The sequence below is a fragment of the Psammomys obesus genome, unplaced genomic scaffold (genome assembly GCF_907164565.1).
Source record: "Psammomys obesus unplaced genomic scaffold, mPsaObe1.curated_primary_1811, whole genome shotgun sequence".
Taxonomy (NCBI): Eukaryota; Metazoa; Chordata; class Mammalia; order Rodentia; family Muridae; genus Psammomys; species Psammomys obesus.
The window spans coordinates 1052759-1074505 of NW_026596155.1; the positions used below are offsets into that span (position 1 = coordinate 1052759).

The following is a 21747-nucleotide window of genomic DNA, read 5'->3' on the forward strand; positions in this document are numbered from 1 at the left end:
CTCTAACTAAAATGCTCACCTCTGTTCTTTATGAGAAAATCTGCCTCGTGGGAGGCCTCGAGTACAATCCCCCAGTATTTGAAACAGCAACAGAAAAGATTTAGTGCGAGCATCCCTTCAAATGGCCTCAAAATTATCTCTCTGCAACTGCCTTGGCCTCTCAAGCGATGCCCTCTCCTGACCTCTCATTCATTTCCTTTAGTAGCAACTGTGGAAACCGCAGGTCCTACCACACTGCCAGGACGTGAGAAACACCATGCTCCTTTAACTGTGATGCAAGGCCCAAATTCATGGAATAGTTGCCACGTTGATGCCCAGATCATTTTGTACGGTACAAGAAAAGAGAAAAGGTATGATGCAAAGTAGGGAAAACATTTGTAAACCTACCATTGTCTTTAAAGGGAACTTGGGATGAAGATTTTCCAGAACTAGGCAAACCCATTCCTGTGGTATAAATTAAATTATTAGACATTTTATAAAATGGCCACAAACTACGGAAGTAAATTTTCTTCTGAAAAAATTCACAAATATCAATGCAACATTAAGGCAGCAACGTTTTCTTTGATTTACATTGAGAGAAACATCTTCCCACAAAGGGCACACCTACAGTTTTTTAATAGTAATTCAGCATATTGTTTCGGCCCATAAATTTAAACTCAAATGTGCTGTTTCTGACAATGACAGTCATATACGTCAAATATGAATTATTTATAATGAAATGAGTATCAAAAACATTTGTCAAAATGTTAAACGAAAATGTAATATTTAATGAGAATGGATAAAATAAAAATTAATTGAGAAAATAGATATTATGTTATCTCCGAATTCCTACCCCTATTTTTTTTTTTTTTTTTTTTGAGAGAGAGGGTCTTATATAGCTTAGGCTAGCCTCAAACACAGTACATAGGTTGAGGCTGGCCTTAAACTCCTGACTCTTCTGTGTCTAGCTCCCAAGTGCTGGGATTCTATGTCATGTACCTTCACAGCTGGCAATCCAGTCTTTACTATGTAACAGCCATGACTCTCATGATACACAACAGCTGCTTCGTGCAGGATGAAGCTTCCTAATGAGAGACCTTACAGCCCATGAGACCTCACTGGATGTAAGCATGTTTTGAAAATCGTTTCCTAACATGCTGATCACTCTCTCTTGCCTTAATCTTCAATACAGGGCTACCCTATGGGATGACATTTTGCCTTTATCTGCTTCAGTCTTTTCCGATTCAGTTTCCATTGATGACGGTGTAATCTGTGAATGCTGTGAATGCCTTCACTCACAAAGTCGGGTTGTTTCCCATAGGTATCTCCCAACTACAGCAAAGGGTTCTCCTGCGACTTCACTTACTTTACACAGCCCCAATCCAACTATAAAACGAAAAATAAGTTCAGATAGCTAGGGCCCAATATGGGTTGAAGGAGAGAAATAAGTAGACTGTGATGACACAGGAGGCGGCCTGCTTCCTGCCTCCTCAGCTGCTCCCACTCAGAGCAGCAGTTGAATTTTCTGTGCTGAAATACCTACTCTTCTTTCGGGTGGCTTTACCTGATGTTCCTTTTAAGATGCGCAAGGCAATGAGCTATTCAACTCATGGTGACGCTGAGGTACACACAAACACAGGTGCACGTGCGCCTCATACACGCAGCCTCCGCGCCTTTAGTGGGGAGAGGCTCTCAAACTCACATCTTCTGACCTCCATCTCCTTCAGCACTGGGATTACAGGAGTACACCCCTGCACCTGGAGTTACACAGTTTCAACACCTACGTAATTAACGGCCCCAAGTGACAAGCTGGTAAAAGCTGACAAAGACTGGAGCCAATTAAAAATTATCTACCAACCACAGCGGTTTCATGAGGTTATCTAAGGGTTTGGAGGTCATTCTATTGTTTTTAAGCTAAAAGAAACTGAAATTCATCCTTCAAAAAGAAAACACAGCACCACTCACACAGGCTGTGGGAGACGGCCAAGGGAAGGCAACGCCATGCTGTGCACGAGACCCGGGCATTCTCTAGGACGCCATGGCCACGTGACTGGCATGAAGCAACCCCAGGCTCAACCAGGTCTTAACTCCGAAGTATTTTAGGCCATTTTAAGCGTTTACAGCCTGAGCGATTGCAAGACCGACTCCACAGCACCAGACTGGCAATGGACATGGCTGTGTTCACGTCACTAGCAGCAAGAGCTACGGGAGAGAGAGCAAAGCTTGGCAGTGCTGACCTACAACGTATGCTTGACCAGGGTCTTCAATGGATGAGTCTGATTCATGTTTCCTCCTTTCGGGGCTTCTATTTAAACTGGCAACAGACTTTGAACTATAGAGGGAAAAGGAAGGCAGGAGGGGAAGTGTCAATGTAAAAATAATATGGTGAAGATAACAAGACGTCTGAACAAACACAAATGCATGAAATGTGGGGTTTACAAGTATGTACGAGGGTTAGTCGACCATGTTCTTACTTATTGAGCTCTGTGAGTCCTGCCAGTGACTCTGTGTCAGATCTCGCCATCGGGGACAACGGTTTTGCCACCAGCTCCACAAAGGCTGGCGGTAAGGACTCGGTGTTAATGACCTGTTTCCGGTGAGGATAGAGAGAAGCCTGACTGAGGTCGTGATAGGATTTACTCATCCCTCTAGGCTTTTCCTCCCATGGAGCTCTGTCTCTCTTCTCTTTTGAACTGCTCTGCAATGGCTGGTGAAGCGACAGCTCTGAGGTGGATAGCCTCTTCAGGATCTCAGCTTGAACTGACAGGGGTCGGACGGCAAGCTTGTTGAGGGTGCTGCTGGCCAGACTGCCAGTGCTGATTGCGCGGCCCATATTAAATCCTCTAACAGACTCTGCTTGCAGGTTCAGGCTCCTAAACGAAGCTCTCTCTACAAGGAAATAGGATTGCTTTACATGATGGAGACACTGCAGTACCTTTGTGAGAAGAGTTATTTTAATCGGTGCAATACAGCATGCGGGTTTTAATCATCTCAAAGTTGGCAACTGAGAGTTTTAGGGAAGCGTTAGAAGGTCCTGGCTCTCATACATCTCACCAGCCTTAGCCTACACATTTCCCACTTCACCCACTAAGTCTCTTTCACCCTGTGATGTTTGTGACTTATGCCAGAACACCCCAAATTCCTTATGGCTTTCCACATCGACAAAGAGTGTTTGTGCTAAAATATCAGCAAACTAAGACCGGGGAGATGAAGCCAGGAGGGTTGCCATCTCTGAAAAAGCAGCTGCAGAGGAAAGCTTTCCCAGAAGTCCCTGGTTACCGTTACACTTCTCAACGCTTACCACAGATTAATGATATAGCACTCTGTGAACACACACACAGAAATGAATACATCACAATTGTATGCTGTATAGATCAATAATGCTGTTATAGGCCAAACAAAAAAGCCTTCAGGACAATTTTTATGTTATTACACAGCTACACCAGCCACATCTCCTCTCCACTTCAGGAATGAATGAGGCACGAGAGCCAGGGGGACAGAGCTCCAATCTTCTCCCCCTTTCTGTGTCTGTAAGTGTGGAGTTGTCTGTACTTAAACTTTGTTTACTAATAAATGAAGACCAAAGCCTGTGTTTAGAAGTTAAATTTAGAAAACTTTAGGCCAAACCCTTGGTTATTTATTCTATCTCATCACAACAGTATTTGACATTTGAAGCTATAAGCAAAACCACCATACCACCAATGACCGAGGAACAGAGCATGAGATGATTTTGTGTTTGTGAATTAGGCAAACCACGATCACTTGCTGGGCCCTACCGTAACTAGCATGATAGAGGTGCGCTCTCTTTTTACTAAAGTGTGGTAAGCATGTCAGATGGCTGACCTAGATTGCTCTTCACTGATCATCTACTGCCTAGAAGATTAACACTATTTCATTTAAGGTGGACAACAGGTAGGAAGGCATTGACATTTTAACATCCACGCATCAAAATGAGCCTTGAATTAGCATGCGTCATTATCACCAGGGAACAGTGGTCCTTCCTTCTCTATGATGAAGCAGAATTCAGGATCTTCATTTGTACCCCAGAACTTCTAGAACCATCTTAAACTTAATATGTGGGGGTTTTGTTAGAGCAGATAACATTATTTTTATTCTCTTTTACTGTGAGAGGACTCTTTGATCTAAGAAGGAGACAATACGTCAAAGATAGCAAATACCACAACACCTAAAATTTGGCAGCAATAAGGCCAACAAGTTCAGTTTAGGTTCTGTCTCCTGAGCATAGCAAGGGCCGCCCCTTTCACGTCCGCCCAAAAGCTCACGGCCTCAGAGCCACAGGACACGAGGATAACCAGCCGCTGATCTCATCGTTCCGTCTTCTGCCGGGAGCATACCTCAGCGTAGACAGCAGGAGCCGCAGTGTAATACCAGCGCTGTGCTTCAGGCTGAAGCTTACAGCCTTGCTAGCCACACACACGGCCCTCAGCCTGCTCCTTACAACCTGCTTCTGCTCCTGGTCAGCCTCCTCAGCACTCTGTACTTCCTTCTATTACTAGCCTTTCCACAGCCTGTTCTGGACAGACTTCAGTTTTCCTGTTATTCCTTAGCACTTACTACCTAAAAGGAAGCGCTCACTAAACAACTTATCTCTTCATTCTGTGTAGATCAGCTGTACGTAAACTCTTGAAACAGGAGCGAGGAGAGAATGTTTCCCCTACACCGGACTCTTACTATCACTGAATTAGGGAGACAGTTTCTACTTTTCTACTCCGCACCTATTTCCTTGTTAGTAAAACTGGGACTTAACGGCCTCTAGGGCTCTTTATAGAATTAACATTCTCCAATATTAAAAGGTAATATTCAAGCGTTAGTCCACCAACCTTTTATAGATTACACCAGTATTCTCACTTGTTTGGTTTAGGTATGCTGGCTACTTCTAACCCAACTCAAAGCAGGGGCATGATCCCTTTCAAGGCTTCTTAAAATATGGGATAGCATAAAAACGGTACCCCCTTGAAGCATCTTCTTCACGAGTTCAGGGATGGAACTAGGTTTATGAAATGTGTAGAGCTCTCTTTCATGGAGAAAGAAACTGAAAACTCAGTTTCTTTCCTAAGGTCATTGGTACGTGAGCATGCTACTTACAGCATTGTACAGGGTATAAGGTACATGGTACAGACACGTCCAGCAGAGCTGCAGAGGCAGCACCTACTGATGCCACCATTACCACTACAGGTACTACTTAGTGGTATCACTTTTGCCGATTAGTAGTAGAGGAAAGTGATAAAACAGTGGTGAGGCTTGAACCCAGGACCTTACTGTGTCGGCAAGTATATTCCCATTCACCCGCGTGTCCTCAACCCTGGTCTGCTGAATACGCGTGAAGTGTTCTACAGGTATGAATTAATTGAATAACCTTTTGATATACGGATTATCACTGTGACAAGAAGAGGAACTAGGAAAACTTCTGTGGTATGCCTGAGGCTCCCAAGACTGTGACAGTCTGGTTGAAACATCAGAAATTTTACTTCAGGTGATATCATGCACGACTAGAGGTCAAACATTCCCCTAATATGAAAATACCAAAGCTGAAACTTTAAGTGCTGAATAGACATTTCAAATGGAAACTCACTGCTTGGCTTCATTTGACAGGTTTCAGTCAGAACACAAAAAGCAGCATATAAAATCCCCTGCAGGCTCATGTGTGGAAGGGGAGGAGACAGAAACAGATATGTTTAGAGGTAGGCCCATCCCTCCTAAGTACCTCCTTATGTGTTTGTAAGGTAGTCCAAACTCTTAAAATAAACCTTAAAAATCTGCAACATTTCTGGTTCCCCCGAAAATCTGGATAGGGGATACCAAGCTGTGTGAAATGCCGAGCAAGGATCAACTTCACACGTTTATCTTCTGATTCTCCCTACTCTATCACATTTTAAAAAGGATGGTCCCTCATTGTGCTGTGGGTCACACATGCATGTTATTAATTCACAACTTCCGTATGGATTTACTCAAAAGAAGAGCTCTCAGATCATGCTAACCTCAGCATGTGCTTGCACAGAATTAGCTTTAAATATTTCAGCTCTGAGAGATTTCTGTCCAGAGATGGAGTGTTTTTGCAGCTGAAAACCCACTGTCCTGTTGCTATGGTTACTTATAGCAGCCTCCAGACACGGATGATCCCAAATAAGACTAGGATCTGTAAATGTAGCATGCAACTCCTGATGTCACTGCAGGGGTACCACCTGCCCTGCCTGTACCAGCTCTGCCATATTCCTCCCCACACTAATCTCCAAATTATGAAACATTTGTCCTTCAAATCCAAGTCAGCTGTCACCTGTCTGGAACTCAGACCTTCCTCTTATGAGTTACGTGGATCCCAGAGCCTACGTGATACAGTCTGTTCAGAGGGCTCGGCAGTTAGGAGCTCTAGCTGCCCTTCCACGGGACCCAGGCTCCATTCCCAACACATAGGATGGTTCACAACCACCCATAACTACGTTCCAGAGAGATGCTCTTCTCTGAGGGCCCTGCACACCTGTGGTATACAGATGTACAGTCAGGCAAAATTATTTCATATGAATTATAATGATTAAAAAACTTGCTGCATTTTATCATTTCATAGTTAGGACCTAAAACATGGTTAAGTATTTGAAGAGTCTGTGCTAAGCTGTGTCTAGGAAGCTGATCTGACAGCTTTATAGACTAAGCTTGGGCACTTAACAAAGAGATGCCTTGTTAGTCTGCATCCTAAACACTTCCTGTGTTTCTTTTAAAAACCTGTGTCGAAAAGCACGCGTGTGTCCTAGAGCCCCGTGCGGCAGCCCACCTCCCCTTACCGATGTCTTGGGCGTCTTGGTTGCTCTGCCGTGCCCTCATCTGCAGCTGGAACTTGTGCTGGGAAGAGCAGAGCTGAAGCAGGTACTGGCACACCTTGCTGCTGTCTGTCTGGAATGCATGTTTGATTCCATCTGATGTGTTCTGTAACGTGATTTTCTTTTTCTATAACGGTAACCAGAGGTATTTGTGATTAGGAAGTTTTCCTATGACATTTTAGATGACCAAATAATTAATAAGTAGAGATATTTATATTCCCAATTATTAGGATGAGTGCCCTTTAACTAATACCATATATAAATATAGAAATGATAATTCTATAACTAAATAAATTTGATAAATAAAATAGTATCAATTGTCATTTTTACCAATTGTAGCTTCAATCATACGATATTCCATTCATTATCAAGGAAAATTTTACAATATTACCCAGGGAGCCTGGAGGGATGACTCAGTGGTTAAGAGCACCGGCTGCTCTTCTAGAGGACCCAAGTTTTAGCACCTAGTATCATATAACATGTAACCCCAGCTTAGGGGATCCAACGCCCTCTTTTAGCCCCCAAAGTCACTACACAAGGGTGGTGAAGGCATGCATGCTGGTATAATACCCATACACAGTATTCATGGACATACATATATATATATAAATATCTTTCTCCCACACTGAAATAATTTTTTAAAATCATATTTTTATTCTTACATGTTTACATGTAATATAATGAGAATGTTTACAAATACTAATAAAAATGGTAACTACATATTCTACTCCATGAGTAAAGAAGAATTAAAAAGATGTTTTAACAATTCATAGTAATGGTGAGAGTTAGCATTCAGTTAAGGATAATGTCGGTGGTATGAAGGCTGGAATGGTATATTTGAGAAGTCAAGGAAAATGTAGGAAGCTGGGCAGATGTGGTACATCCCTGTGTCCCGGGTACATGGGGGAAGAGGCAAGAGGACACTGAGCCTAGAAGCTCAACAACAGTCTCAGCAGCAAGAACACAGCATTCCAGACAGGAAAGGGGGTAGGGATAAAGAAAGGAAATGTGCTAATGGGCTGCTAGACGACATAACATGAGACTCTTAAATACTTTCCTATTTAGAGATGGCTACTGCTACCAAATTAAAGGAAAGTAGAAAAATAATAAGCCAGTTTTACTTGGCTGGTGTTTCCTGAAAGAATGTGTATTTTACAGAAGAGGCTCCCCAGAATCTTCGGTCTGTGCTTGCAGATGACCCTAAACCTTAGAAAAGACACATCCAGCAAGCCAGGCCCACAGCTTATGTTAGACATTACTTAAATGCAGTGAGATTCTATTCCACCTATTACCTATTACAAAAATCAGTCCCTAGTATATCTTTATTTCAAATGTTGAAATAGGCACACAAAAGTCAAATTTAATTGGAGCTCAAAATTATAGTAAGAGAATATTAGACCTCTTGTGTTCATAAAATATGGCCTTACTGATTTACACTAAAGATCTTTATATAATTTTAACTAGAATACCATATCAATACCATAAACAAAATGCAACTATAAAAAATAAATTTTAGGAAAAGGAGAGAGAAAGAAATAATAAATGCAATAAAATAGAGTAATATCCTTATATCCTAGGTAGATGTTGCTGTTCATAAATCTCTGGGACTGAACCTGATTTCCCTTTGTTAGAAATGAAAGCTGGCATTAAAATCTTTACTCCTAGAGAAGCTAAACAACAAGGAAGACCCTAGGGAAGATGCTCAATCCTCATTCAGAAGGACAAATAAGATAGACATTGAAAGCAGGAGAAGACAGGGAACAGGACAGGATCCTACCGCAGAGGGCCTATGAAAGACTCTACTGATCGAGGTATCGAAGCAGATGCTGAGACTCATAGCCAAACTTTGGGCAGAGTGCAGGGAATCTTAGGAAAAAGAGGCATATAAAAAGACCTGGAAGAGACAGGAGCTCCAAAAGGAGACCAACAGAGCCAAAAACAAACAAACAAAAAAACCCCAACTCAGACTCCAAATGGACTCCCTAGAAATGGGAACAGGGGCTGTCTCTGACATGAACTCAGGCTCTCTGATCACCTCCCCTAGGGGGTGCAGCCTTACCAGGCCACAGAGGAAGACAACACAGCCAGTCCTGATGAGACCTGATAGACTGGGTCAAATAGAAGGGGAGTCCCTATCAGTGGACTAGGGGAGGGGCATAGGGGAAGGAGAGGGACAGAGGGAGACACAGCCAGGATACAAATTGAATAAATTGTAATAAATGATAATAATAAAAATTTTGTAAAAAAAATAAATTATATATAAAAAAAGAAGTGAAAGCTGGCAAGTTTTAGAACAGGTTAAAAATACAGTGATATCAAACCAGAGCCTTGACTATGGGTCCACCCAGTAACTCTCAGACAGCTGGGGGGTGTTCTCCCTAACAAATGGGCCACTAACCACTGCCAAGTAGTTTCCAAAGACACTAAAAGCACAGGTGTAAATCTACTGATCACAGCATCAACATGACAGGAAGAATCTACTCAGACAATCGTCACAAATGCTGCAGATGGGGATCTCAAATAGGCAGAATAAGGCAGAGAGGAGACAGGCCCCAAAGCCTGCCAGAGGGCGGTTACAGGTACAGAGCAGTTACGGAGGCAGCACCACACACAATGTCCTGGCTCTAGACAAACTAGAAGAACGTTTGCTTGAGCCTGAATTAGGACTGAACGGACAAGAGCTGCGCCCAAGGGAACTCTGAGAGCGGAGACAGATACAGGGTAAGGTTTATTTATGTTTCCTTCAAATCCTTGTTCTACTTAAATCTCCACTTGAAGAAACTAAATTAAATTGTGGCTCTGTCCAGGTCTCAACACTTTTGGGAAGATGAAGGCAGTCTGGGCTTTGCTGGAAAAATGAATTATTACCTGGTAATCTCAGCGGGACCTCTTGATCTCACAGACCCACTAACTGCCGGTCTAGAGCTAATTTTAAAGGTTCCTTATTCAGAATCCAGCATAATGTTTACAGGCTTATGAATATTATTTTTGTGAGAACATGTCAGCCCAAATGTCAATAATCCTCAAATACTATTAGGAAATAAATACTTAAACATATTTTTTTTGTTCATCTTTGAGGTTTGCCAGATGACAACTCAAAATATTTAGATACTTAAATCACTTTTCTAACTGCATCACTCTAGAGAGTAGACAGGAAAATCCTAAACTGCAGAAAGTCATAGGACTATTTATAAAATTCCGTGGTCAACGGGCCTCTGAGCTCACATGACAGGTGCTGTGAGAGCCTCCCCTGAGTTCAGCAGAAGGGGGAGAGTGACGGCTGTAGAATAAGTTTTCATCTAACAGCAAGCTAGACTGGGTTGTGATGTAACTCAAGTTAACTGCACATATCACCACTCAGGAACGCTTCCTGTGCTTTGAAAATAAGCAAGACGAAACAAAACCACAAACAAATAAAATCTCAGAAGAGCATGTATAACTGAAAAAAGAAAAAGAATGTTAGGTTGTACGGAAAGTCAGTAAATATGTTACAATTAAAAAGTGGTTACACCAATTGAAAACATTACGAAAAGAGGTCAAACAGACATACTGAAAAGGAAATCTTTTTCGTTTCCCTCCACGGAAAGCGAAGGACCAAGGCACGGACTCCATTGTGAACCTCGAACACAAGCACCCCTTTGGAGCAGACCCCCAGCAGGATGCCGGTCTGGGACTTCTTTTCGGGGTGCACCCGGTGAAAGTGAACTCCATATTCCGTCAGCCTCTGGCAGACCTGTTGGAACAGAGTGGTGCACTTCCGTAAACAGAGGCTTTCAGGGAAAAGTGGTCCATGCACTCAGGGCGGCTGTCAGGCTTTTCAGGTCTAGGGCATGTGGGATCCCCATTCCCAATACTCACATGGAGTGATCAAAGAAAACCAACCAAAAATGCATCACAGGCCCAAACACTTAACGAGTCTAACACCTCAAGAAGGTTGTAAGTGTGGATTAGGCCAAGTGCTAAGATGGGACAGAAAAACGGGAAAAGAATCAGCAAGTTTACTCCAAGGAGGCAAGAAGGCATGTGAGTGACAATTACAAACCTGGTCATGAGAGGGAAGTGACAAAATAACAGGACAAACTCAAACTGAGAAGTCAGGATACGTAAGGCGTCCAACCAAAGGAGCTACATCATAATATACCACGGAAAGGTGCTTTATTGGCAGTCAATCGGATGGGAATCAAGTTGAAAAGGTTTAAGGATACACATCAAGAAAAGTTATACGAATGGAAAACAAAACATGAGAAACGGTTAATAAAAGTAGTGACCAGGAAAGACAAATTCAAGCTACAATGCTGGGGTGGCAGGGGCGGCTCAGTGGTTAGGATCACACACCGTTCCTGCGGGAGCCTGGGGTTCGAGTCCCAGCACCCATGTCGGGCGACTCTCAGTGAACTCCAGCTCAGGCGGCTTGGACACTGGTTTCCATGGACAAATGCACTCACATGAGCTTGCACACACACACACACACACACACACACACACACTCACACACACACACACACTTGTGTACACACACGTGCGCACACACAAACAGTATTAAAAATAAATAAATCTAAAAGCCATTTTTAAAGTTTTCTATATTGAAAGCTTACTTAGTTCTATCCTTTCTGTCAGTAATGCACTTTATTTATGTGAAGGTTAATGAGGAGTTTATGGCAAAACTCAAACCACGAGCCATTTTTTTCTGACTCTTTGCATCCATCTGAATTAATTATTATCGGTACAAAGACCAAGTCACACCTTAGGAGCAAGGGTAAACGGTCCTAGAATGAGCATGAACTTGCCTCTCATTACTCAGTCATCAAGGTCAACCTTTGCCTCTTCATGATGCAGCTTGAGTTTTCAGAGAACAGAACAGGATAACGACATGAGATTAACAGCCAGAGAGACACCGCTCATTTTTGTCCCTCGCAGTACTACTGACCTCTCAATCTCATATTTTCTTTGAGCCCCATTTTCTTTCACAAAGGACACTAAACTGCTGTAGTTTCAGGCAGGAATCATGCAGCCAGAGGCTGCAAAGTGTCTGCTGTTGCCCCAGCTTTGAGGTGTGTCCTTAGCCCCTTGCCCATCCTGAACAAGCGACGCTGCTCACCACCCACCGGTCACACTGTGCGCTTACCTTTAAGAACTCGAGCTCCGTCTCCTTCTCAGAAGCCCCCGCGTAGGTGTTATGCAATTTTGGTAACTCCTCCTTAATGTAGGATAGGTCAAGCTTCTCCATCACTCTGGCAGGCAGATAATGCTCCAGACGAAAGTAGGACACCCCGTGAACCTAGGAGCAAGAACGCGGCTGTGAGCGCGTCCACCTGCCCCCTGATGTGAGGCTTTTCTTCCCATTCTAAAGCCCCTGCCTCTTCCAGGAGCTGAAATGCGGCTCCTCTCCCTGCAGAATGCATCTCTCTCCTGGGAGATTGGCAGGCTTCAGGAGAGGCCTCTGAGGGCCTCGTGGAGTTACAGCTAAGTTACTGTGGTAACGGAAGGTGCGGCGGGCCAGTCTATGTCGAATGCTCCCTCTTGGCCTCTCTCAGTTAGGAGACGGAGCTTTGAACACTGCTTTCCAAACTGTGACTGCTGCTGGATTCCCAGCCCGTCACTGTGTGAATCTGTGAGGAAAGCAGTGTCCTCTAGCCCACGACTGACCAACCCTCCTCTACTGAGTCTCTTTCTCTATTGCTCAGAGAACCAGGATAGGGGGCTTAGAGCGAGAGGGCCCTCAACTCCAAAACAAGACAATTTTAAACAGAGAAACAAAATTCTGTGCAGGAAAATAAACCTCACACTACGTGATTGTGTAGTTTGGGTATGCAATGCCCTGCCCCTGTATTTGGGAATCTTTCTGCCATGATTTTACTGCTTGGGGTTTCTATGAGTTTAGCTATTACCTCCGGTTCTTATACCACATGAGTTTTTGGATTTGGTGCCTTGATTATGGTTCATAGTTCAGCAGGGCTGTGTGGTGAGCCAGGGCACTTTGAGGAACCAAAGGAGTTTAAAATAATCAATAAGAGCAACCATGAATTTGCTAAGGATAAGAAGAACAATACAAAGGCCGAGGACGTAACTCCACGGGAATGCTTGTCCAGCATGCCCTGGTTCTGATCCCCATCAGCAAAGCAAAGCACAACACAGAAAACAAGCAAACAAGTCTCCCAGTGCACAGTGCGTCTCTGAGAAGAAAAGCAGTCCTACCTCTGGCTGGTAATCTCCGTACTCTGCCTGGAGGGCCAAGGATGCGAGGAGCAGGGAGGCGTCGTCATCACAATGCACCCTCTCCTCCAGGATATCTTTTCGCAGCTGCAGGTAATACTGATGGCAGGTTAGGTTGTGTCTGTTGAAACACAGATGCGCATAGACACCCTGACTGTTGATGCCAAACCTTGGGGTGATTACATTACAGGCACAGTTTCCAACACATGTCTAACTAAGATGGTTATTTACTGAACTGTGTGGTGGACCAGCGCCACACTCCGCCACCACCAAGAGAAGCTTCTCCTCGCAGTAAACGAGAACCAACACAGACACCCACGGCTGGACAGCGTGCAGAGAGTGAGAGGCTTTGGGGCACGCAGTCCTAAAAGGGCTGTCTCTGTGGAACCCTGCCCTCAGGGCTCAGGGAGCCATGTGGAAGAAGAGGTAGAAAGATTTAAAGATGCTCCAAGGAAACAGTTCCATACATACACAACAGGACTGACAACATGAATCACAGAGACTGGCAGCGCAGCTTCAAGCCACACAGAGTCCAAGTGCTGAGAGGAGGAAGGAGACACAGGCTCCCACCCTAACTAAAACACTATGTGCAACTGATATCTGCTTGCAAAGGGAAAATTAGTTTTCTCCAGCGGAATCTCACTTAAGAGTAGGCTCAGGCCAACACAAAACCAACTCAGAGGTATTTTTATAGGCCTTTTACCTCATTTTGCTTTGTTTGGGCTTTCTGGTTTTGTGGGTCCTTATGTTTCTTTCTCTTGTTTGCTGTTTTGCTTTTGTTTTTTTTTAAGGGAGAGAGAAAGGGGATGGAGTTGAGTAGGTGGGGAGGAGCTAGAGGGAGCTGGGGGAACAGAAATGTGTCATCAGAATTTTAGTTTTTTTTTCCTCATCAAAAACATTAAAAAAAAACCAAACTCCAAATTGTTTGAGGGTAATACTGACACCACCCTTCATTTGTAGGGAATATATCCATGAGCTTGTGGAAGCCTGAAGGTATGGGAAGGTCCACACCCTGAACATCTTATTTTCCTAAGTGTACACCTGCAGGATGAAGGCTCGCTCACTTTAGGCGAAGGAGGCGTTAAGCACAGGCGACAGAGAACTCAGCAGTCTCCGAGAGTCATGCTTCCTTACTAGGGCAGGAACTTTTCTGCTCACTTGTGAGCAGCACCGTACAGATGGCCCCCTTGGCCTGCCCCAGCTGCCAGTTCCAACCAGTGTGTTGGAACCACCAGTGAGTAGTGGCTACGTGAACACAGCACTGCAACGTCACTGGCCTGATAACACGATGCGGTTAGGCAGTTAACAGGCAGAAAGTGTACATGCCATGGGTACCCGGGAGAAGGGACAACTCACGTCCTCGGCAGGGCATAAAAGGGTGACGCAGGTTTCGTCAAAACACTCAGAACTACACATAACTTACAATGAATGAAAACTGTTTGGTGATGAGCTTTTCCACAGAGTAGTTTCTGATCATGAACGAGCTACTGAAATGATGGCAGCGAAAGCATGGGTAAAGGGGAACCCCTGCATTTCTTTTAAATGAGAAGAAATTGTTGGGGATCCAGATCAAGGGGTTCGGTGTCAGCAGGTTCGAAAGGTCAACAGAGCGAGGCCAGAAAGAACAAGAGAGAACCCCTTGTGCACTCACTGTATTAGACTAACATCATCCATGAAAAATTTAATTCGGAAAAACAAAGTAAAATCAACAGCGGCTTTGCCCTTTTTCTTTGGTTCTTCTTTCCATCCCTCTGGGGCCACTTTGGTTAATTTTAAGTCAGGATCAACAAAGAAATATTCATTCTCTGAAACAGAATGAGAAAGGCATTCAGAAAGCATGGAAAGTTTCCCTTTGATGTTTTCATTTCTGTTGAATGTATTAAGCAAGAACAAGGTCTGCCGGAAGCTCAGCAGTGGCTCTGAGCACTGCGTAGGGCCGGGTTCAGTGGGGCTCAGTCTTCAAAGCCAGGCTCGGACAGACAGACCTGGACTCAGCTCCTGGGCACATCCTTTACTGCCTGTGCGAATAAATTACTTTTCTACTTCAGACATCAATTTCCTTGTCTATAAGATCAGGATGATGCTGGTTCCTGTGCTACAGGGTTGTTATTAAAATCAAATGACAAAATGGATATGAAACACCCGGGAAGGCATCCATTCAAGCAGCTCTCTGTAGAGATTAACTATTACTTACTAACTGAATGGCTATTCTACAAAGATGACTTGTACAGAATGTTTAAGAAACACATGGAGGTCTGTCTCAAAAATACCTTAACTGGTCAGTTTTGGGGGAGGGGGAATGAGTAAGGCCTCCAGCTAGGCCCTAGTTTTTTCTACCCCTCCAGGGCCTCTTTTCTTAATTTTATATAAAGATAAAAAAAAATGTACTAATTGTGTACTTAATGGATGACTCTACAAAATGAATTATTCATTTTTAAGGCACAGCATTAAAAAAAATCTCTATAGATACAGCAAGAACCTCACAAACACAAAGAATGAAACCGGGAAGTTCCTAACCCCTCCTGTTCCTCAGCGCTGACCGGCCTGGTCAATTACTCTTTCTCCAGATGAAGCCTGGCATGCTAAGAGACACCGGAGGCTGTCCTGATGCCATGTTTCCCTTCTAAACTCTGAATGAAAACATCTCGATACCTCTGAGGGCAGCGAGAGCAAACAAGTGATGCTCCACCAAGCCAATGTGGGCCACGACCATGTCAAAGACATCCCTGCACACGGTCTTGGTGTCACAGGTGAGCTCGAGTCTCTGCCCGTTCAGGAGCATCACGTTCACTTTCCTCCGGTGGTCCTCGTTCTTCCCCTTCTTGGTCTACAGCGGAACAGAAATGGCGGCGTTTACTAAAAGCAGCATCCTCACCCTGAAGCTGCTCTAGAGCACCACTGAACGCATCTTCTAAGAGGGACAGAGGTCGGCATTTCTACTTACAAGGATGGACCGTGGCAAATCCAAAGATACAAACGGTTCAATTGTCATCTTCACAAACTCGGGGCCAAAGAAGTTCTGCAAGTCGTAGAAGTAGAATACATTACTTTTATTATTTATCCTAGGTCTTTCTTCAAAACGAAATTAGTGCAAAATAATAAGGCATCGTTAGAACAAGGTGCTACAAAATAAATGCAGAAACTTTTGGTGAAGGACATTAGGTTTTGCTTAGGACAGAAGTGGAGCGTGCTTTATACAGGTTTTTTTTATGGTGCGAGAACCTTTGTGGTATACATTTTCACACGAGTATCTGAAACTATGGCTTAGAAAAAAGGTCTGTCTATGTGTGTGCTCTCCATGCTTGTACAGCTATCACACTTGAAGCTCATACTATATTGTATGACATCCTGCTTATCACCTCATTTTGACAGAGGTTTGGTTAGAATATTTAACTGATAAACCTTAATTAAATTTCTTTCATTTAGCTTATAACAGAGTTAGTTCCATTCTATTGTCAATCTAAAACTTTGGAACTGTACAGTCTTAGAAATTAATTCTGCGTACAAAAGATTAGGGCAATGAAATGTTTACAGTACCCTTGAGAAAGAAGCCCAAGTTCACTGTATGTTTATAAAAATGTTAACAGCCTAGACTTTAAGGAAAAATACTGCAAACAGAACAGCCATCCCGCATGAAAACGAAGACGCGGAGTTGCTCCTTCCCGCCCTGAGTGCGGAGTGAGAGGACCCAAGGTTTGGAGAATCAGCAGGGTCCTGCAGTCAGGGGCACGGGCTGCCCGTTCAGATTGCAGTCCCGATTCCTGCGCCCACACGGCAGCTCATAACCTTCTGTAGCTCCAGCTCTAGGGATTCAGTGCATCATTTCCTCCTCTACAGATGCAGGCATGCATGCAGTGCACAGACATCTATGCAAGCAACACACCATACACATAAAATGATGATGTTGATGGTGATACAACTTTACAGAAAAGGGAAGTCATGTCAAAATTCTGAGAACGGGTGAGCAGAGATATGGAATGCAGTTAAGAACATTCCTGCTTCTGAAGTAACCTTGAACTCCTTAGCTCACCTCCTGATTTATGAGCTAGCGAATTTCTATTAAAAATAACTTCCTGTTATAGTGAATAAAGCCAGTCGCTCTCAAGGATCATGTCTATGTTATTTATGTTTTCATTTTTCAAAACTATTTCTCCTGGAGCAGGCCCTGCACCTTGCCTGGGCATCACGGTAGAGCTGGCCCCAAGAGCGAGAACACAGGGGAGCTGGCCCTGCCACTTATCTCCTGTGAGGTGGCATGGGTGCGGGGCAACGTCCTCTTCCTCTTGCCTGCTGCAGTTGCTGTGGGAACTGGCCCCAATGGCATGAGAACAGGAGAGTTAGCCCTGGCCCCTTACCCACTGTAGCCCTTGGGAGGGCAGGCACTACACCTTGCCTGGGTAACACAGTAGAACTGGTCCTGATGGAGAAGGCACTGGTGAGCCAGCCCCAAGGGTGTGAGGGCAGGAGAGCTTCCATCCCCTCACAGGCTGCAGCACTTGGGAGAGTGGGCTCAGCACCTTGACTGGGCAGCTCATTGGAGATAGCTCTGGAGGCGGGGGTGCCGGCGAGCTCACCCTGGTGATGTGGATAAGGGAGAGCTATGGGGCTGGCCAGCTCAGCTGTCACCCAGGACCAGACCCAGGGCTCTGAGTAGACCCACCCAAAATCTGTATCATTTGCTAATGGTTGGGATGAGTGAAATGGCCAGAATTGCTGTTCCAAAGCTTCAGGATCTCCATGACACAGGGCAACAACAGGATAACTGGGAGGAGGCCTGGTGAGACCAGACCAATGACTCAGTGCAATAAACACAAGTGAAGTTGTGTGAACAGAGTATACTGTGGGACACACAGTGACACACTACAGCTTTGACGATGAGACGTTTTCCATGCTTTGTTCTTGTTGTTGTTGTGCGTGCCTGTGGGTGTGTGTGGGTGTTTTATTTTGGGGGGACGTTGCAAGGGTGAAGGGCAGATATGAAAGGATGGGGAGATGAGCAGGACTGGAGTGCATGATGTGAAACTCACAAAGAATCAATAAAAAGTTAAATTTTTTTTTTCTCCTGAAACAGGTTTGCTCTGCTGCTGAGACAGGATTCTAACTACTACACAATGAGCTTGCTCCAACCTCTTGTGTGGCCGAGGCTATGAGGACAATGTGCCATGCCTGAAAATTACATGTACATTTTCTTCTTTAACATACGAGCTTGCTGTGCAACCCAAGTTGTCCATGGAATTTCTGTCACCCAGGCTAATCTCACAGCAATTATGTGTCTGCCTCAGTTACTTAAGTGTACAGATTACATGCTTGTACCACCGTGCGAGATTACAGGCATGCACCACTATGCCTAGGTACACATATAAATCACAGAAGCACAGCCAAGACACTCCAAATCTACCTAGTAATATTCTGAAAATGAGATAAGCAGCTCAATACTGACTTTAATATCAATACTGCTTAATCCTAATGAGAATTAATTTATAACTTCAATTTTACCTCCAGGCATCTTTAGGCTATCTATAGCAACTTTTTACTAGCATATATTAATCAACAACAACGGATTTCATGAAATCTATACACCTAAAAGAGATAATCAAGAGAGCAGACATGGGGTAAAATGATCAATCCTCGTTTAGAAAGACGATGGGATGTGCATTGAACGTATGACAGGAGTCTCCTGAAGGCATCTGAAAGACTCTAACTAGCAGTGTTTTGAAAGCAGATACAAAGACTCATAACCAAACCTTCGGCAGAGTACAGGGAATCATATGAAAGAAGGGGAGTTAGTATGATGGGGAAGGGATAGGAGCTCCACAAGGACCAAATATATCTGGGCACAGGGTCTTTTCTGAGACTGACATTCAACCAAGGACCATGTATGGATATAACCTAGAACCTCTGCTCAGATGTAGCCTGTGGTAGCTCAGTAACCAATTGGTTTCCCATAGTGAGGGGAACAAGAACTATTTCTAACAGGAACTCAATGGCTGGCTCTTTGGCCTCCCCAATCCCCAAGGGAGGAGCAGTCCTGCTAGGCCACAGAGGAGGACTTTGCAGCCAGTCCTGAAGATACCTGATAAAACAGGACCAGATGAATGGGGAGGAGGTCCCCCCTATCAGTGGACTTGGAAAGGGGCACGGTGGAGATGAGGGAGGGAGGTGGGATTGGGAGGGAATGAGGGAGCGGGATACAGCTGGGATACAGAGTTAATAAAATGTAACTAGTAAGAAAAAAATAAAATTAAAAAAACAAAACAAAACAACGGGTTTCACCATGACATTCCCATACACAGATACACTGTAGTTTGGCCATAACCACATACCATCACCCTCTCTTGTCGCCCTCTTCCCAACTAGTATTTCTTCTACTTTCAGATCTTTTAAAAAAAATCTGTTCTGTGTGACCGCTGAGTGCAGCACGGGTCTCACACGGGAGAAGCAGGTGTGAGAGGTCATCCACACACCAAAGAAAACCTGCTGACAGACCTCCAAGCACGGCTGGACACAGTGGCCTGACAGCAGCTTACCCTTAGTTTTCTCTGGGTCATGGCTGTCTCCAGGGCAATTTCTCTTAGTGGATCTCTGGAGATGTCTAGCATGGACGCTTTGATTGTGTCCCCTGGGTACAGACTCAACCGAGACTGTCGCAGAGCCATCCTGGCTTGCAGCTGCATCATCTCTTCTTCTTGTCGCTTTAGCATCATCTCTTGATTAATTAAGTTGCCTTCAAGGGATGTGTCATACTGTCTAATACAGAGAAAAGAGGAGAAAGGAATAAAGGCTGGCAAGAAAACAGCTGTTTCAAAGCCAGGGTAGGGAATTCCATGTCAAGCAAGGTACCAAGAATGGTTGTGTGTACCACCTGTGCATGTGTCTGTGGGGGCCAAGAGTGTGAGATCTCCTGAACTAGAGTTAACAGGTGGCCATAAACAGCCGAATGCGGTCCTAAGAACGGACGCTGACCCAGTACTACACAGTGTGTAATAGCAAGAGAAATAATATATTAAATCTTTATACATAAGTGTATGTATACACACACATATATATACATACACACATGTACACACACACACACACACACACACACACACACACACACACACGTACGTACGTATGTCCAGTTCTTGATAAAAAGATTGTAATCTTTTGAAATTTCCTGAGAGAAAAAGTGATGAGAAAATCTTTGTTTTAATGTTTGGTCTTTGAATCTAGTCCTTAAACCCAAAACAACAAACAAAGCCCAAGGTTTCCGGGCTGAGTCTCTTGCTCCTGATGCAGCGCTCTTAAATTCCTTGTCATTTTCTGGAAACTGCTGCTCTTTCATTACAGTGAAGAACAGCTTGGTAGTTTAAAACCTGGGTAGTTTTTAGTTTAAGGCTGATCCACAAAGACAAGCCTAAATGGGAAGAATCCTAGAATCTCCAGCCCCACGGCCCTCCCTGTGGGAAGGGAGCTTAACTGGAGAGAGGTATCAGTCTGGAGAATGGAATGAAACTTCCATACAAGCCTCTCATCCATCCCAATAGACAGTCAGGCCTGGAAGGCTGTGGGGACCTGCTCCATGGTCTGCAGGAAGACCAGAGGCTGAGGACTACGCTTGGCATCTGTAACGACTCAGGGAAAAACCAACCCTAAGGTGGGGAGCTGGTGTTCCCAGTATTCAGCTGCAAAGTTGGGGTCAACTGCAGGACACTCAGCTGGGGTCCAGAGCCTTGGAGAACTGCGTGCTGACGGATCCCCTGTGTTGGATGCTCTTCGGGAGTGTTATCAGGGTCCCAGCAATGCACTGTTGCGATGGGCTGCTATAATGCTGCCCTGCAGAGTAGACCTGCAGCCCCCGGACTGCAGAGGAACCCAGCATCCTCTGACCAACTCTTCTCCCTGCAGTTTCCAGACAGGCCTCTTTCAGTCCTATAGACCTACATCTTGAAGGTCAATGGGCGTCTGCTTTTCTTATATTTTCATACCTGTCTGTGAGCACATGCGGTCATGTGGGTAAGGTCAAAGGTCAGCCTCAGGTATTGTTCCTTAGGAGCTGCCCATGTTTTTTTTTTTTTGAGATGACCCCAGGCCTGATTTATCATGAGTACCTGCCACAGCTGGCTTTTGCCTGGGGTTCAGAGGCTCTGTCCACTGAGCCAGCTCCTTAATCCCTCTGCTTAATTCTCACTCCAGCTTCCAGGCCTGCTGCCTCCTTTTCAAACAACTGGTTCCCCTTAAGTACATGGATGGAAGGACACCTGCTGGTCTGCTCTGTGCTAGGAATTTACCCTCCTACTGCTCACTTCCCTTCATTAATAGATGCTGGCACCTGACTCAGGTGTTCCTCTGGCACTACTCTTGTCATCATTCGGGGTTATGGTATGTGGGTCTCTGACCCCCTCCCTTCCTCAGCAGGCCACCCTGCGGCCTCTCCTAGTCACAGCTTCTGTTCTCCACACACCCTATACTCTTGTCTACTGTGCTCACGTCTCCCTGGGCAGGTAATTCCCGGCTCATAGCACCGCCACTCCGCTCAGTGCTCCCCCTTGTCCCACCTTGCTTGGAATCGATGGTCTCTCACTGCAGTTGCTCCTTTGCTATGAGCACATCACCCATGAGAGCGCGGAGTGGGGCTCCAACAATCTACTGAACACGGCATTGACGGGGAATGAGTCTGCTGGTAGACTCAGGAGAGGTTCCTTACTCGGGACATGCCACACCGACAGCAGAGGTGCGGAAG

At 44.7% G+C, this 21747-nt stretch overlaps 1 protein-coding gene across 2 annotated transcripts in view; it reads right to left on the reverse strand.

The window, feature by feature from the left end:
* Positions 1-21747, reverse strand: part of Ptpn13 (protein tyrosine phosphatase non-receptor type 13) — a 160376-nt gene that overhangs the window by 52723 nt on the left and 85906 nt on the right. Inside the window, exons 10-20 of one of the 2 annotated variants that reach the window (XM_055594550.1) lie at positions 19553-19772; positions 15970-16044; positions 15678-15852; positions 14677-14830; positions 13008-13146; positions 11938-12090; positions 10363-10545; positions 6777-6939; positions 2454-2868; positions 2217-2311; positions 388-444 (exon numbers count right to left, since the gene is read on the reverse strand). In XM_055594550.1, the coding sequence (XP_055450525.1) occupies positions 388-444; positions 2217-2311; positions 2454-2868; positions 6777-6939; positions 10363-10545; positions 11938-12090; positions 13008-13146; positions 14677-14830; positions 15678-15852; positions 15970-16044; positions 19553-19772 (1829 nt within the window). The remainder of the gene's footprint in view (positions 1-387; positions 445-2216; positions 2312-2453; positions 2869-6776; positions 6940-10362; positions 10546-11937; positions 12091-13007; positions 13147-14676; positions 14831-15677; positions 15853-15969; positions 16045-19552; positions 19773-21747) is intronic. The other variant, XM_055594551.1, reaches the window with a different exon arrangement.